At 40.0% G+C, this 17,646-nt stretch overlaps 1 protein-coding gene across 6 annotated transcripts in view; it reads right to left on the reverse strand.

Annotated features, from left to right (window-relative positions):
* TMEM245 (transmembrane protein 245) overlaps positions 1-17,646 on the reverse strand; it is a 103,106-nt gene that overhangs the window by 77,634 nt on the left and 7,826 nt on the right. For all 6 annotated transcript variants that reach the window (XM_086683650.1, XM_086683651.1, XM_086683652.1 and 3 more), the window contains exons 2-3: positions 14,845-14,962; positions 13,016-13,117 (exon numbers count right to left, since the gene is read on the reverse strand). In XM_086683650.1, coding sequence (XP_086539776.1) covers positions 13,016-13,117; positions 14,845-14,962 — 220 coding nt within the window. The remainder of the gene's footprint in view (positions 1-13,015; positions 13,118-14,844; positions 14,963-17,646) is intronic.

The raw sequence follows: 17,646 nt of genomic DNA on the forward strand, positions 1-17,646 counted from the left end.
GACTAGAAAGCTTAAAGATTGTATTTCTTAGACCCCCTTGCAGCTAAGGTCCCATGTGAAATGCAGTTTCCACCAATAAGGCACACCTATCAAGACCCAGAAGACCAAAGTGAGACTCCCTGGAATTTGGACGCTCTCAAGTCAAACAGTCATGCAGGCATATGGTTTTTCTGTCAAAACTTAGCAGAAGTTCTAAAAGCAATGCTACCTGATCTTAACTTTGCGGCAGGTAGCAGCAGCCATGGGACTTCTACTCAAATAGTCCTTTGGTGTCACTGAGCACTTCTCCTGTTTGCAATGCTTCTGCCTGTGACACATCTAAGTTTGTTTAACTGTCTGGTCTTCCCCGAAATTCTATATGTAAAAATTCTATGCGCTAATCAACACCTCTTTCCATTTAGACTAGCTAGGGCAGATTCTGTTGTCTACAACTAAGAATACTAACACTCACCAAATCATACACCCACACTCACGGAGATGGGACCTTACTTTGGGTAGGTCAATACACGGTGTGACAGCACAGAATTCTGCCAAGCCAGTGAAAACAGCCATGGCCATTCAGAAAACTCCAAATGAGCTCCACCTACTTAGCAAATCCCAGGCTGGCCATCTTCCAGAGACAAGTAGGCCAGGCCCCAAGATGGCTCTTTGGTGGACTGAACCATGAGGATCAAGAGCATTTGTCTTACTCAACCATACCCTATCCTTCCTCTAATAAATGCCTCTGTGATCTGACAAGAGGTTTATCTTCAGACGATCCAAGAGCAAGTCAAACTCCTGATCTAGGAAGAGAACAAGATATCTGGATTGGGACTTATTCCCCTGGCCTAAGGATCTAAATTGTTTCTTAGATACCAAGAAGGGAACAAAGAGGAAAAGACAGCATCTTTCATGTCTTACACATTCTCACTATTCACTGAATTGGATGCTGAGGATAAAGACACAGACCCTGCCCCTGTGGAGCCTGGTGGAAGAGACACATAGGGATTGAAGATCCACATGGAAAAAAAAAATTCTTACCACAGTTGGGGATAATTTGTTAATTCACCTTAAAAAAAAAAAAAAAAACCACACAAATGTGAATGTACACAAACTATAATGACTGCTGTAAAGGAAACACACTAGCTATTTTATGAACTCCTAGTGGAAGAAATCTTAGTCTGGAGAATCAGGAACATCTTCTCTTTAAGAAATAAAAATAATGATATACAAAGGATGAGAAGGAATTGATCAAAGGAATGTAAATAATATTTGGGGCAGAAGAAGTGAGTAGGAAGGCCACTGAGTGAAGACACTGGCATGTTAAAGACAGTGTGTCTGGAACACAGACAGCTAGTGAAGTGGTATTGAGTAAACAAGGCTGGACGTGTTGAGCCAGATGATCCAAGTCATAGAAGACCATAGTAAGTACTTTAGTCTTTATTCTAAAAGGTGTAGGAAAGTGCTGAGGAGTTTTAAACAGGAAATGATCATGTTTTTACTGAAATTTAATTGAGATACTTACAGCTTTACATGCAGTTATAAGAAATAATAGAGAGAGACCCTCTGTACCCTTTATCCAGTTTCCCCCAATGGTAACATCTTGCAAAACTGTAGTACAATATCACAGTAAAGATATCGGCATGGATACAAGATACAGAACAGTGTCATCAATGCAAGAATCTCTCATGTTGCCCTTTCATAACCATACCCACCTTCCCAGTCCATAAATAAATGATCAGCTTTGAAATATGAAAAGAATCATTTTTGCTGTTTGGTCAAGAGCAGATTGGGAGGGAGCAAGAGCGGGTACAGGGAGAGAAGTTACTGCAACACTGCAGGCAAGACATGATGACAGCATGCTCTGCAGCAGTTTAAAGGGGAGATGTTGGAAAAGTGGCTGCATTTAAGACATGGAGTGGTCAAAGTGGACCAGACTTGATGATGAACCCATAAAGGTAATGAAGGAGATGACGTGTCAAAGATAATAACCCCCAAGTTTCCAGATTATGGTTAGATAGATAACCATAGGGAAATACCATGTCAACAACCAGGGAGGTGAAATGGAGGAAAATTTTGGACATTTTAGGTATATTTTTTAGAATTCTAGATAGAAGTTTCAAAAATAAACTGATTACACCAGAGACAAGTCAGGATTTAGCTTCTTGTGCAGCTAGGAGAGATTTCTCAGGCTCCACTCAAGAGCAAAGGAAGGGAATACATGATTAATAGCCTGGGACAGCAGAGTAGAGAAAGAAAAGAAAAATGCTTCCAGTAAAATTTTAAAAAGCAAAGTTTTGGGGTGCCTGGGTGGCTTGGTCGGTTAAGCGTCCGACTTCGGCTCAGGTCATGATCTCACGGTCTGTGAGTTCGAGCCCCGCGTCGGGCTCTGTGCTGACAGCTCAGAGCCTGGAGCCTGTTTCAGATTCTGTGTCTCCCTCTCTCTCTGCTCCTCCCCTGTTCATGCTCTGTCTCTGTCTGTCTCAAAAATAAATAAACGTTAAAAAAAAAAATTAAAGAAAAAAAAAGCGAAGTTTTCTTTCTTATATAAGATTAAAGACTACTCTGGAAAACAGTATGGAGGTTCCTCAAACAATTAAAAACAGAACAACCCTATGACCCAGCAATTGCACTACGAGGTATTTATCCAAGGGATACAGGTATGCTGTTTCAAAGAGGCACACGCACCCCAGTGTTTATAGCAGCACTATCAACAATAGCCAAAGTATGGAAAGAGCCCAAAGGTCCATCGATGGATGAATGGATAAAGATGTGGTACATATATACAATGGAGTATTACTCGGCAATCAAAAAGAATGAAATCTTGCCATTTGCAACTACGTGGATGGAACTAGAGGGTATTATGCTAAGTGAAATTAGTCAAAGAAAGACAAATATCATATGACTTCACTCATATGAGGACTTTAAGACACAGATGAACATAAGGGAAGGGAAGCAAAAGTAATATAAAAACAAGGAGGGGGACAAAACATAACAGACTAAACATAGAGAACAGAGGGTTACTGGAGGGATTGTGGGAGGGGGGATGGGCTAAATGGGTAAGGGGTTTACTGTTGAAAAAAAAAAAAAAGACTAGTCAAGGGTCCTAAATTACTAAACCTACCTCTTCACAAATTATTTAATGAAGTAGTGAGTCATCTTTGAGAGAGCCTGAAAAATAAGTCCTTTGTTTTAAGTAGCTCCAAAGTAACAATTTTAGAGATCCTCCAAAGTAACAATTTTAGAGATCCTCAAATATGGATTCTCAGTTTGGCTGTAGTTTGACTTACATTTCTAAACCCCCGCTAAGTCCTCATTCACTAAACAGGTGACTAGGCTACATGCTAAGAGACTGAGACCCAAGCCCCAACCTCAGTCTAATATTTAGTCTACCAGTTATGATTCAGTATAAAAGCTAATGTAAAGACAAGTGTAGCATATTTGGGGAGCAAAGAAGATGGCAACCTAATCCATGCTTGGGAGGTCAGGGAAGGATCTCCAAAGATGCTACTTAACAGGAATGGTAAAAGATGCCACCCTTTAAATCCATTTAAATATGTTAGCCACTGGGTGGTTCAGATGGTTAAGTGTCTGACTCTTAATTTCAGCTCAGGTCATAATCTTACAGTTCATGGGTTCAAGCCCCACATCAGGCTCTGCACTGACAGTGAGGAGCCTGCTTGAGATTCTCTCTCTCTCCCTCCCTCTCTGCCCCGCTCGTGCTCTCTCTCACGCGCATGTGCTCTCTCTCTCTCTCTCTCAAAAATAAACAAACATTAAAAAAAAATATGTTAGCCATATTAAAACAAAACATAACAGAACCAGTCTATCTTGGAGGGGAAAAAGAGGTTTATGTCTTAAGAGGGCAGCAGGAGAAAAATTTTTCAGAAAGACAAAAAAGTGTAAAAGCACAAAGGCAAGAAAAAAACACCATGTGCTGTTCAAAGAACTCTTAAGAAGTCTGATAAGGCCAGGACATAAGGTACAATGAGAAGAGCGGAGAGATACCAGGATGCAGAGGGAGAACGGAGGGTCTCATGTTTGCTCTGCACAGAGGCAGCACGATCAGTACAACTCAGTGTTTGGGAGCACAGGTGAGGAAACAAGACTGCTCACATTCAAATCCCAGATCTACTCCTTACTAGCTAGATGACCACTGGCTAGTTACTTAAAATCCAGGTGCCTCAGTCTCCTCATGTATGAAATGGGGCTTCTCTAGATTCTGATCTCATATGAGAATTAAGTGAAACAGTACATATGAAATATTCAGAACAATACCTGGTATGCAAGACTCACTCAGTAAATGTTAGCTATCACCACCACCTATTTCAAAGCCTTTGGCTTTGGCAGAATAAACTATAAGCATAAGCCACTAACACTTGTGCAGTATTCATCTGTGCCTCTCATCCCCTTTCTACTTCATATTATAGCCATTTCCCTAAATGTCTTATGCTCCTAGCACACATCTTCAGATATTTATGCAAAATATCTTACCTATAGTAGGCACCAAAAGACTTGAGGAAAAGTTAAGGCCAATAAATTAAACCCTCACACCTTAAAGACCCTGTCTCCAACTTGCTGATATCACTAAAACAATGCAGTAAATATTCAGTGAACCATAGCTAAACCAATGAAAACTATGCAGCATTATCCTAGTTAATACACAAACTAATTTGGCAAATTTTTAGAGGGCCTGAAACTTGACAAAGGAATGAAGGGAGTAGCAAGCAGGAAAAATCCAAAAAGCATATTTGAAAATTATTGATGTAAGATTTGGCAACTGCTCTTACTTATCAAACAGGCACTTCAATGACTTCTGTCTTAGTGATATCCTCCTGAGCTTCAAAAACCCCAAGGGTTCTGGCAGAAATGATAAACCAAATGCAAGAATGCCAGGACTGAGAATCTAGGCAAAGTCATGGTATTGGAAAAAAACCCCAGCTAAAAATAGGCATACAGACAAGGGAACATAATCTTGGGACCGAAGAACTGTAACCTAAAAAAGGAAAGAACATGCAAGGTTTCAAGTGTCCATCTACCCAGGGACAGGGCCAGCATCAAGGGGAGGCCCAAATAACAGGGATCTACACAAGTCCAAACAAGCAGGCCACCAACAGCCTAGCACTAAGGGACAGAAACTCACGGTCTGGCACAGTAGAAACAGATCACATGTTCTGACAGATTAACAGATCTGTTAATATGGCTAACTCAACAATAGGCAGAATAACGTTTTCAATAAACAGAGCATAATTTGTTTTGAAAACGCTCTAAATAAGGAGATACTCAATCTACTTAGTTCTCTTTCACAGTGACAGTGGCAGTTGCCAGAAATACATCCAGTGATGCCTACTGGAAAGAGGCTGTGCATACCAAGTAAAATCTCCCTAGCATGTAAAGCTCCCTTTGAGGAAGGCTTCTGTTTCCGTTGCTAATGTGGAAAATACACCTCCCTCTCAGTGGCTTCTAGCATCACTTCATTATGCTACTGGTCAGTAGCAAGGGCTTGGATATGGACCAGTCGAAGTTTCCCTAGGCCTGTTTGACTGTGTCAGATAGGGCAGTAGCAGATGAGCAGTAAGAAGTCTACTTTGTTCCTTTTCTTTTTCCAATTTAGCCTCAATTGAACCAAACTTGTTCACTCACGTTGCATGTTATTGCAAAATGATGAAGGCAACCACCAAGACTTCCCTGCCAAGGCATTTCTGATTTTTTTTATAAACAATCACCAGTGTTGGGAGGAACAGATCCAGCTGTACTTGCTCATGCTTCTCAGACTGTGGGTCCAGCGTATTAAAAATACACCTGATGCTTGTTTGCCTAGCTTTGGAAAAAGCACTTCTTTGTGTAAATTTACTCAGAGTAAATGGCTGAGTCTATGTTTCTTCATCTGTAAAATAAGTAGAAGTACTAATCCCACTGATTACTAAGAAAATTAAGAGGGATGCCTGGGTGGCTCAGTCGGTTAAGCGTCCAACTCTTGATTTCTGCTCAGGTCACGATCTCGCGGTTCGTGGGTTCAAGCCCCACATCAGGCTCCACGCTGACAGCACAGAGCCTGCTTGGGATTTTCTCTCTTCCTCTCTCTCTACCCCTCCCCTGTTTGCGCACGCACGTGTGCTCTCTCTCAAAATAAATAAAAAGAAAACTTAGAAAAAGAAAATTAAATAAGAGCATGTTTAAAGAGCTCGGCAGGGCCTCGCCCATGTTGCTATTATTAACAATAAAGCAAGGCCAAGGGCACTCACACTGAAGCTGGATTCCAGGTTTCTACCAAGTGAGACATCTAGGATCCAGGAAGCAGAGTAGCTAGTCCCTGCACTTGTGGGAGGCAAACAAGGCCCATGCGTAAGACAGAGGAGCTCAGTCAGTTGAGCGTCAGACTTTGGCTCAGGTCATGATCTCAGTTTGTGAGTTCGAGTGCCACATCAGTCTCACTGCTGTCAGCGCAGAGCCCACTTAAGATCCTCTGTCCCCCTCTCTCTCTACCCTCCCCACTCAGGCTGGCTCTCAAAAATAAATAAAACGTTACAAAAAAAAAAAAAAAGACTAAGAACCATAAAACTACAACTGAGTACAAGAGGGATCAGCAGTCACTACACCTTTTCCGGATGACTGATGTTTGTTCAAAGAGCCTGGTGAAGGGAAGAGCACCGGAGTCCTTGACCCTAAGCTTTCATTCTTAGCTCCACCGGTCACCTGTGTGACTGTGGTTAAGTGATTACTTAACCTCTAGAATTAAAGGTCTTCATCAGCAAAATGGACATATCTACTTTACAAGGGTCTTTTTTTGGAGGGGTGGCAGGGAGAGGAGGAGTATTTGTGGATTAAAAAAGTGCATTTTAAAACACAGTTGACACTTAATATTTTTTCCATACATTATCTTGATGTTCCAGAAAATGCCAAGAAAGAGCTCCCAAGGCCTATGAGAAAATCACTGAGGAAGGGCCCTGGGCTCAGAAAGAACAGCTGAAACTCCACAATGATCCACAAGAAGACTCTACCAGATCTAGGAACTAAACAAACTTCATGCTTTGAAATCTGAGCAAATCCAAAGTATTAATTGTGTGAATCCAGTGAATCATAGGTCATAAAAGCTTCTACAACAGTGAGATTCAAAGCTCAAAAGACACAGAGAAAGATGCCTACATAGGTGCCTAGGAACAAGTACAAGTCATACAACAGGACGATGGAAGTGATCAGTGAGGAATAAATGCACGTACCGCCCTGGTGGAGCACTAAAGCATTCCTGTACCTAACTATAGTACAGTGACATCTACAGGAGGGAACTGGCTGTAATAAAAGGGAAAGGTTGTCTTAATTTGGATTAGATGTTTTGAGTTCTGATGTCTAAAAGAAACAAGGTTCTAGGGGCAAGAGGAAAAACAAATACTCAAATTAAGAGAAAAAAATGTTTAAAAGATTTATTTTATGATGAAGATTACCTAGACTAGCAGTCTATAAAAAGGATTCTAGATCAAGAATAATCTATTCTGGGGGTGTCTGGGTGGCTCAGTGGTTAAGTATCCGACTTTTGGTTTCGGCTCAGGTCATGATCTCACAGTTTCCAGAGTTCGAGCCCCATGTCGGGCTCTGTACTGATAGCATGGAGCCTGCTTGGGATTCTCTTTCTCTCTGTCCCTCCCCTGCTCGCATGCATCTCTCTCAAAATAAATAAACTTTAAAAAATTAAAAAAGAAATGAATATTCTGAAATAGGCTAGAAAAAAAGTAAACAAAACAAGAAAACCCAACATTTATAAATCTGCTTTCAACATATGTTCTGTGTCCCTGTGATTTCCTTCCTTGTAACAGTCTAGAATACAAATACCAGAAATCTGCCTGGCATGCCAGCACATCTCCATGCTGGGTTTATAGCTGATAATAATAATCAAACATGGCCTTCTTCTTCCCACAGCTCAAAACTTGGTCTTAGAACCCTGTCTGCATGGCTCCCTGAGCTGCCTTCACCAGCTGATGAGAATTTACACCTAAGAGAAAACCTATTTGAAACCACCGCTTTAACCTAGATTATTCATAACTTACAACGAAGTACTTACTTGGCCCTGTACAAAAGCAGTCAAAAGGAGAAAACTGTCCTTAAGAAGTGAAAAATAGAACTACCATAAGATCCAGCAATTCCACTTGAGTGTATTTATCCAAAGAAAACAGAAACACTAACTGGAAAAGATCTATATGACCCCATGTTCATTACAGCATTACTTAAAATCCTCAAGATATGGAAACAACCTAAGTGTCCATCAGTGGATGAATGGATAAAGAAAATGTGGTATAAGTACAGAATGGAATATTACTCAGCCAAAGAAAGAAAGAAAGAAAGAAAGAAAGAAAGAAAGAAAGAAAGAAAGAAAGAAAGAAAAGAAATCTTAGATGGACTTCAAGGGCATTATGCTAAGCTAAATAAGTCAGACAAAGAAAGACAAATACCATATGATCTCACTTATATGTGGAAATGTTACATACACACACACACACACACACACACACACACACACACACACACACAAGCTTGGTGGCCAGAGTTGGGAGAAGGAAATAGGAAAAATGGGTGAAGGGAGTCAAAAGGTATATGCTTTGTTATAAGTCACAGAGATGTAATACACAGCATGGTGTCTAGAGCTAATAATGCTGTATTGCATATTTGAGAGTTGCTAAGAATAGATCTTAAAAGTTCTCATCACAAGAAAAAAAAACTGTTTTGTAACTACACAAGGTGATGGATGTTAACTAGATTATTATAATCACTTCACAATGTACTATTCAAACATTGAATCATTACGTTGTACACCTGAAATTGATACAATGTTTTATGTCAAATACACCTCAAGTAAAAAGGTAAATAAGGATAGAAAGACAAGAAAAGAGAAGAACTGATTTCCAGAAAAACAAAAAAAGGAAACCATCCTGGGGTAAGTGGTGAGGGGTGAGGGATAAGCCAAGCTCTATAAACCATTGCTATTAGCAGAAAGGGGAGGGAGGAAGGGAGATAAAGTTACCCAGAGGAACAAGTGGTGAACACCAAGCTTCATACAGTAGTTGTCAAAACAGAAGTTTACTTCTACTGGTCTGATATATAACCACAGAGACTAATAGATTGTGACCAGGAAGATTGGGCGAATAAAGAAAACTGGAAAAAAAACAAAAAAAATCTCTCCTATTTTCCACTCTCAGAGAGAGATGGTTTCCAGACAAAAAAACAAAAAACAAAAAAACAAAGAGCAATTTAATCAAACACACACACACACACACACACACACACACACACACACACACGGGGCCTGGGTGGCTCAGTTGGTTGAGCAGTCGACTATTGATTTTGGCCTACATCATGATCCCAGGGTTGTGGAATCAAGCCCCACGTCAGGCTCTGCACACGGAGCATGGAGTCTGCTTGGGATCCTCTCTCTCTCTCCCTCCCTCTCTCCCTCCCTCCCTCCCTCTCTCTCTCTCTCTCTCCCTCCCTCCCACCCTCCCTCTCCCCTGCTTGCACTATCTAAAAATTAAAATTAAAAAAATCTTAAAAAAAGGAAACACACACACACACAAACTATAAGGTAGCTATACAAATACACAAGGATGCCACAAATAGCCTTGTGATTAGCATAAAATGAAGATGCTAAAAATGTTTTAGAAGTGTATTTGACATAGAAAGGTGCTCATGACATAAGATTTAAAGTGTAGATTACAAAATAGAATGTTCACTATAATCCAATTTTCTTGTGTTTTAAATTCTGAAGGCATAAAAGTCTTAAGGCATTAGTAAACATTTAGATGCATAATGGGATTTTGAGTAATTTTTATTTTCTTCTTTTTGTTTCTCTGTAGTATTCTCTAATTTAACTATACAAAATGATATCTAAGAAATTAATTTTTTTCTTTTAACAATCTGCTGCAATTAATTAGTAATTTGCTTTTTCTTGATGTATAACCATCAGAAGTAACATCTGTTGCTGTAGAAGCCGTGTGCTGCTCAGATTTACCTCTCCAGCCATAGCTGTTTCCATGTGGATGGATAAGGAGAAGTCCAGTCTGATCGATGATGTGCAGACCATTAATATCCGGCCACCCTATGCTCCATCTTACAGCTCATTAGAAACCTCTATCTTTAGAGGCACCTGGGTGGCTCAGTCGGTTGGGCGTCTGACTTTGGCTCAGGTCATGATCTCACAGTCTGTGAGTTCGAGCCCCACATCAGGCTCTGAGCTACAGAGCCTGGAGCCTGCTTCAGATTCTGTCTCCCTCTCTCTCTGTCCCTCCCCCGCTTGCATTCTGTCTCTCTCTCAAAAATAAAAGAAAAACAGGGGCGCCTGGGTGGCGCAGTCGGTTAAGCGTCCGACTTCACCCAGGTCACGATCTCGCGGTCCGTGAGTTCGAGCCCCGCGTCAGGCTCTGGGCTGATGGCTCAGAGCCTGGAGCCTGTTTCCAATTCTGTGTCTCCCTCTCTCTCTGCCCCTCCCCCGTTCATGCTCTGTCTCTCTCTGTCCCAAAAATAAATAAACGTTGAAAAAAAAAATTTTTTTAAAAATAAAATAAAAACATGGGAATGCAAGCTGGTGCAGCCACTCTGGAAAACAGTATGGAGGTTCCTCAAAAAACTAAAACTAGAACTACCCTATGACCCAGCAATTGCACTACTAGGCATTTATCCAAGGGATACAGGTATGCTGTTTCTAAGGGACACATGCACCCCCATGTTTATAGCAGCACTACCAACAATAGCCAAAGTATGGAAAGAGCCCAAATATCCATCGATGGATGAATGGATAAAGAAGATGTATATATATACAATGGAGTATTACTCGGCAGTCAAAAACAATGAAATCTTGCCATTTGCAGCTACGTGGATGGAACTGGAGAGTATTATGCTAAGTGAAATTAGTCAGTCAGAGAAAGACAAAAATCATATGACTTCCCTCATATGAGGACTTTAAGAGACAAAACAGATGAACATAAGGGAAGGGAAACAAAAATAATATAAAAACAGGGAGGGGGACAAAACGGAAGAGACTCATAAATATGGAGAACAAATAAAGGGTTACTGGAGGGGGTGTGGGAGAGGGGATGGGCTAAATGGGTAAGGGGCACTAAGGAATCTACTCCTGAAATCATTTTTGCACTATATGCTAACTAATTTGGATGTAAATTTAAAGAAATTAAAAATAAAATTAAAAAAAATTATAAAGTAAATAAAATAAAGTAAAAACATTAAAAAAAAAAAAAAAGAAACCTGTATCTTTAACAAACTGTTTTTGGATATAAATCACTTGCAACCATAGTATCTCAAAAATAATCTTTAAAAGAAAATGGTGTATTCAACATTGTACTGGAAGTTCCAGCCAGAGCAACGAAGCAAAAAAGGGAAAAAAAAAACCAAAACAAAACAGCACCTAAATTAGAAAGAAATAAAAGTATCTTTATTCACAGATGATTCTCTTACATATGCACGATCCTAAAGTAACCACAAAAAATTATTAAAGCTTATGAATAAATTCAACAAAGTTACAAGACACAAGATCAACAGGACACAAGATCAAACACTCATGATCTTGGATTTGGCAATGGTTTCTTTTAGACAGAACAGCCACCAAAGCACAAGCAACAGAAAAACTGGAAAACTCACAAATATGTGGAAATTAAATGGTAGAATTCTCATTAACCACTGTGTCAAAGAAGAATTCAAAAAGGAAATCAAAGAGTATCTTGACCCAAAGAAAACAGAAACACAACAAATGATATTTATGGGACGGAAAAACAGTTCTAAGAGAACAGTTTAGAGTGATAAACGCCTACATTAAGAAAAAAGATCCCAGGGCGTCTGAGTGGCCCCGTCGGTTAAGCGTCCGACTCTTTATCTCCACTCAGGTCATGATCTTGGCGTTCATGAGTTCAAGCCCCACGCTGGGCTCTGTGCTGATGGTGCAGTCTGCCTGGGATTCTGTCTCTTCTTCTCTCCGACCCTCCCCCACTTGTGATCTCGCTTTCAAAATAAATAAACTTAAGACTTTTTTAAACAAAAAAGATTTCAAATAAATGACCTAACTTTATAGTTAGCTGTGAGTACAGGGTTTCCTCTTGGGGTGATGAAAAGATCTTGAGATTAGACGGAAGTAACGGTTACATAACATTGTGAATGTACTAAATGCCACCTTAAAAAAGTTAATGGTTAATTTTATGTTATATGAATTATACCTTTAAAAATGCAAAAAAAAAAATTTTTTTTAAAAGGCGGGGAAGGGAAGTGGGGCGCTGTCTTAAAACCTAAAATATTTTAGGGGCTCCTGGGTGGCTCAGTCGGTTAAGTGTCTGACCCGATCTCAGCTCAGGTCTTGATCTTAGAATTCAAGCCACATGTTGGGCTCCACGCTACGTGTGAAGCCTACTTTAAAAACAAAAAACAGGGGCGCCTGGGTGGCGCAGTCGGTTAAGCGTCCGACTTCAGCCGGGTCACGATCTCGCGGTCCGTGAGTTCGAGCCCCGCTTCGGGCTCTGGGCTGATGGCTCGGAGCCTGGAGCCTGTTTCCGATTCTGTGTCTCCCTCTCTCTCTGCCCCTCCCCCGTTCATGCTGTGTCTCTCCCTGTCCCAAAAATAAATAAATGTTAAAAAAAAATTAAAAAAAAACAAAAAAAAAACAAAAACCTAAAATATTATAAACAAGTTTATTTTCTATTCAGAAAATACAGATTTTTAAACAGATGTTAAGCAGTTTCATCTTTGCATGTTTTTAAAATAAAGCTACTTTCTCAAACACTTCTTAAGAATAATATTAATAGAGGGGCGCCTGGGTGGCGCAGTCGGTTGAGCGTCCGACTTCAGCCAGGTCACGATCTCGCGGTCCGTGAGTTCGAGCCCTGCGTCAGGCTCTGGGCTGATGGCTCAGAGCCTGGAGCCTGTTTCCGATTCTGTGTCTCCCCCTCTCTCTGCCCCTCCCCCATTCATGCTCTGTCTCTCTCTGTCCCCCAAAAAATAAATAAAAACGTTGAAAAAAAGAATAATATTAATAGAATGTTCCATTTCTTACCAGAAGACTCTTTTCCATTCTGTTTTTCATAGAGGGTGCCCACAGACATCAGGAAAACAATAACCAGGAATACTGGAATTCTCCATGAGCCCGCCAGGGATGCTGAAAATTATCAAGAGTTAACATTTTTAGTTGAAAACCTAGCACACATCTTTAAAAGAATTAGTAAACTGACATAACAATTTGCCATAGAGGACGTTAACAAAATTGTTTCACAGGGAATTTTTTTTTTTTTAAAGGCCCTAAGAGAGATGAAGCCTCAATTCAGGGTTTGTGTCAGTTAAAACCAGCTCTGCTGAGGCCCCTCGTCTAAAATTGGGTATGTGCCAGGGGAGCTTGGGTGGCTCAGTTGGTTGAGCGTCCAACTTTGGCTCAGGTCATGATCTCATGGTTCGGGAGTTTAAGCCCCGGATTGGGCTCTGTGCTGACAGCTCACAGCCTGGACGCTGCTTCGGATTCTGTGTCTCCCTCTCTCTCTGCCTCTCCCCTGTTTGTACTCTCTCTCAAAAATAAACACTAAAAATATTTTAAAAAAATAAAATAAAATTGGGTATGTGCCAGCCTCCCCTTAACGGGCTCATATCACCTGAGGAATCAAGTCCATTCTAATGCACACCTAGGATTTAAGACCATCCTGAACTCAAACGTTCCATTTAACCTCAAAATTACCTGCATCAGTTATAGAACCTAAAGTCATGGAGCCTGATTTCATTTCCTGAAAATACCACTGGGTGTGAACTCCATCTCTCAAGAGCGGGTGAAATGGCCCAGAACAGCACGGCAAAAAGCTTCAATGTATCCTCAGTTTAAAAGGCAAAAACGCTAACAAGCGCCAAGGACCAGGTACCTACCCACAGGCATTTGCGTTTCCCTGAGTAAATCTAGAGCCTCCTGAACTGCTGCCTCCTCCTCTGCCTTCCCCAAATTCAAAATGAGTCATATCGGACATTAGGGGATCTTGCTAATATACTCCTCTAGGATTCCAAGTCAGCAAAGCTAGAAAGCAATGCTTTGTTCCACATCAGTCTCTAAGCAAAGAAATACTTTCAATCAGCTCTGGTGTTTTATTTTTAACTGTAAGTAGCTCTAAAAACTACTTTAAGTAGGCTAACTACTGCTCTAGGTTACTGAATTTTGTTTTTAAATTAGAACCTAATGTTCCCTAAGTCTTAACTTGGAGATACGAGTCCCTGAAAAAAATCACTCTATAACATCCTAGCAGCCATTCAGCTAACAGTAAAGAGTCCCAAATACCAGGAAACTCATTCTTTTGAGCAGCTGACACTAATCGTCTTTACGTTGAACAGATTTGTCTCCCTGAAGCTACTCCTTGCTCTGACGTCTCTCCCCCATAGGTAGAGAGATCTGTTTAAACCATTCTTTCACAGGACAGTCCTTCAAATAGGCTTCCATATTTTATTTTCTCCTTCCCTCCTCTTCCTCCCCACTCGTGTAGCCCAGTCCCCTTCTCTTACCCGGCGTAAATACGTCTGGTTCCTGTAACTGTCTCTCACATACTTAACTGCTTATCTATATCCTCCTGAAGTATGACACTCATAAATGGCCATGACACTGTAAGTGTGCTTTACTTTTTAAGATATATTTATTTTTAAAGGACCTTTTGAAAATGAACATTCAATATAATCAAAAGATAGACATGTTACAACATCTTTATTAAAGACTAAAGAAAGATTAAAGCAGAACATTTTCTAAAGATTATTTTAAAGAATGTTAAATGCAACATACAACACTACAAAAAAATTCACTTCAATTCAAACAATCAGCCTCTGCTGATCTTAAGCTAGACTTTCTTAGAGAAAAGGACCCACCTAAATGAAAAAGCAATATAATCCAGACAGGAATTGAAACTGCTCTCAAGTAGCGTTCAGTGCTTGCATTCCACTTGAATGAGACAGCCAACACATAGCCAACTACCAGTGTCCAGATCTTAAATAAATGAAATACAGACACAGTTGTTAATATATACACATGAAAATAAACAAACATTCGTACAAAATCTGCAAACATCTATACAGCATGAGAGCTGTGGATATAACACAGATAAGATGAAGGTGGTGGTGCTAAATGACATGTGCATAGATCTTCTTCTGTTTAAACAAATCAAGTTTTGAAATAAACAAGCATTTGAAATCCAGCATATATGGTTATATTATTTCAATAGTCTTGGGGCACCTGGCTGGCTCAGTTGGTGCAGCATGTGACTCTTGGTCCCGGGTTGCAAGTCCCAGCCCCATATTGGGTGTAGAGATTACTTAAAAATAAAATCTTAAGGGCACTGGGTGGCTCTGTCAGTTAAGCATCCAACTTCAGCTCAGGTCATGATCTCATGGTGAGTTCAAGCTCCACATCTGGCTCTCTGCTGTCAGAACGGAGCCTGCTTCGGATCCTCTGCCCCCCCCACCCCCGCTTGCCCCTCCCCTGCTCGCGCTCTCGCTTTCTCAAAACTAAACATTGAAAAAAATAAAAATAAAATCTTAAAAGGCAAAAAATCTTAACCAAAAAAAAAACCCACAAAGTTTTAAGATACTTTAAAGTTCAAAACTATTTGATGCATTAAGATAAAATATTCAATTTTTAAGCCATGGACTTAAATCAAGAGCTTAAGTCATGGAATTCTTCGAGTTTGCTCTATAGATGAATATTTAGAAAAGTACAGCAACAAAAAAGAAAGCTTTCCCAAAACAATTGGGTTAAAAGATTCCATCACAGCCTATGAAATACATTGTTAACTGTGAGAAGAATTTTTTTAAAGCTAGCAAGAAGGCAGCCAGCTGAAGTGTGACCCCTGAAGTAATCTAGGTAAGAGATGGTTAAACCTAGTCCAGAGTTATGTGGACAGCTGAAGAAGTGTAGCTGAAAAAAAATATTACCAGAGGAAGAGACAGAGAGAGTTGAGAACAGAGGAACCACCAGGGTCCCCCTCTCAGTTTTCCCTACACCAAAACTAAATGACTCTAGCACTTGGAAACACCTGCACAGCCCACACAGAAACTCTAATAATATTTACAAAAGATGGAAAACAATGTGAGCATCATAAACCTATTAATAACCTGAACCCTGGGGCGGGCGGGGGGGGGGGGGGGGGAAGGCAAATTAAAGCAAAAAAAACAAAAACAAAAACAAAAAAAACCTTTAAGTTCCAATTCAGAGAATGAAGAAAAAGGAACTGATGTGATTACTACAAAAGACAGGAAAAAAAAAAACCAACCATCTCCTACTTTATTTGGGTTGTATCAATCAATAAAAACAGTCTTCTGGGGGAGCCTGGGTGGCTCAGTTGGTTAAGCGTCCCACTTGATTTCAGCTCAGGTCATGATCTCATTGTTCCTGGGATCGAGCCCCACGTCAGGCTCTGTGCTGACCAGTGCGGAACCTGCTTGGGATTCTCTCTCCCTCTCTGCCCCTCCCCTCTACTGTATAAATAAATAAAACAAAAAAATAATAGTCTTCTGGTCTTAAAAATGTTTTTAGCTTCTGACCTTAGACTTCAGCTTTGGAACCTTACTAAATAATAATAAATTCTGAAAAAGTCTCTATAATATAAAGAAGCTCACCAGAGTAAAATTTAGGATAGTGAAAAGTGAATAACCCAAAAGGTCAACTGGGAAGTAACTACAGAGGATTCACTCAATAAAATGTTATTCGACCATTACAGTGTTGGTTTTTTTTAAACAAAAACTATAGAGTTAAAAACACTCTTAAGATACGCTTAAAGAAAAAGCAAAATATAAAAAACACATGTGACATGATTATAGCTACTGCATGGTGGGAGGAAAAGTAAATGTACTAAGAAGTTAGTAATTGTATTTGGGTGATAAGATTCCAGTTTTCCTTTTCCTTTTTCTGTATCTTCCAAAGTGCCTTTAATGAGCACAAATTCTTTTATAATGAAAAGGATATTTCTTCAAGCAACTCTATTAGACGAAATATTCAAGAGATCTTAAGCCCCAGCTATATGAGCACATGGGAAGTGGAACTACAGCTGCATCAAAACAGTTCAAGCTTGCAGAACCACACAAATTTAACCTGGGAATTCAGAGAATTTGAAGCAGGGCTGTAGAGCTCAGAATGAAATCAGCGTATAATAATAGCACACTTGCATACCAAATCTGTTAAAAAATGATCCTCAGCAAACGGTCAGTCTTCGGTGCGCACAGGGGTAATGAGCCCCACGCCGTAAAACATTGAGTCAGTAATTCAGGTAAGAGACTAGAAAGCATATTAATTGAATTCACAGATTACACAAAATTGGCAACAGTCAATAAATACGGAGATGACTATAATGATTCAAAAAGATATTCAAAAAGATAATAATTCAAAAAAGATTAAATTTAATAGAAAGATACAAAAATCTGCTCTTAGGTTCAAACTCACCTGCCAAGTACTGAATGCGAAGAGGATGGCTAGGCTACTTTTCAGTTCAGTGTGAGTCAGGAGTATAAATAGTGTGAGTGCCTATTAATAATGCTCATATCAGGAAAAATGATTGTTTCAATGACTTCCACACTATCAAAACCACAGCCATAACGTTCAGACTGGGAAAGGAAATAGAAATCACCCACCACATAGGAGATACAAACTATAGTTGGGGGGGGGGGGGGATAAAAAAC

This window comes from Puma concolor, chromosome D4 (genome assembly GCF_028749965.1).
Source record: "Puma concolor isolate L17-30 chromosome D4, mPumCon1.1.hap2, whole genome shotgun sequence".
Lineage (NCBI taxonomy): Eukaryota > Metazoa > Chordata > Mammalia > Carnivora > Felidae > Puma > Puma concolor.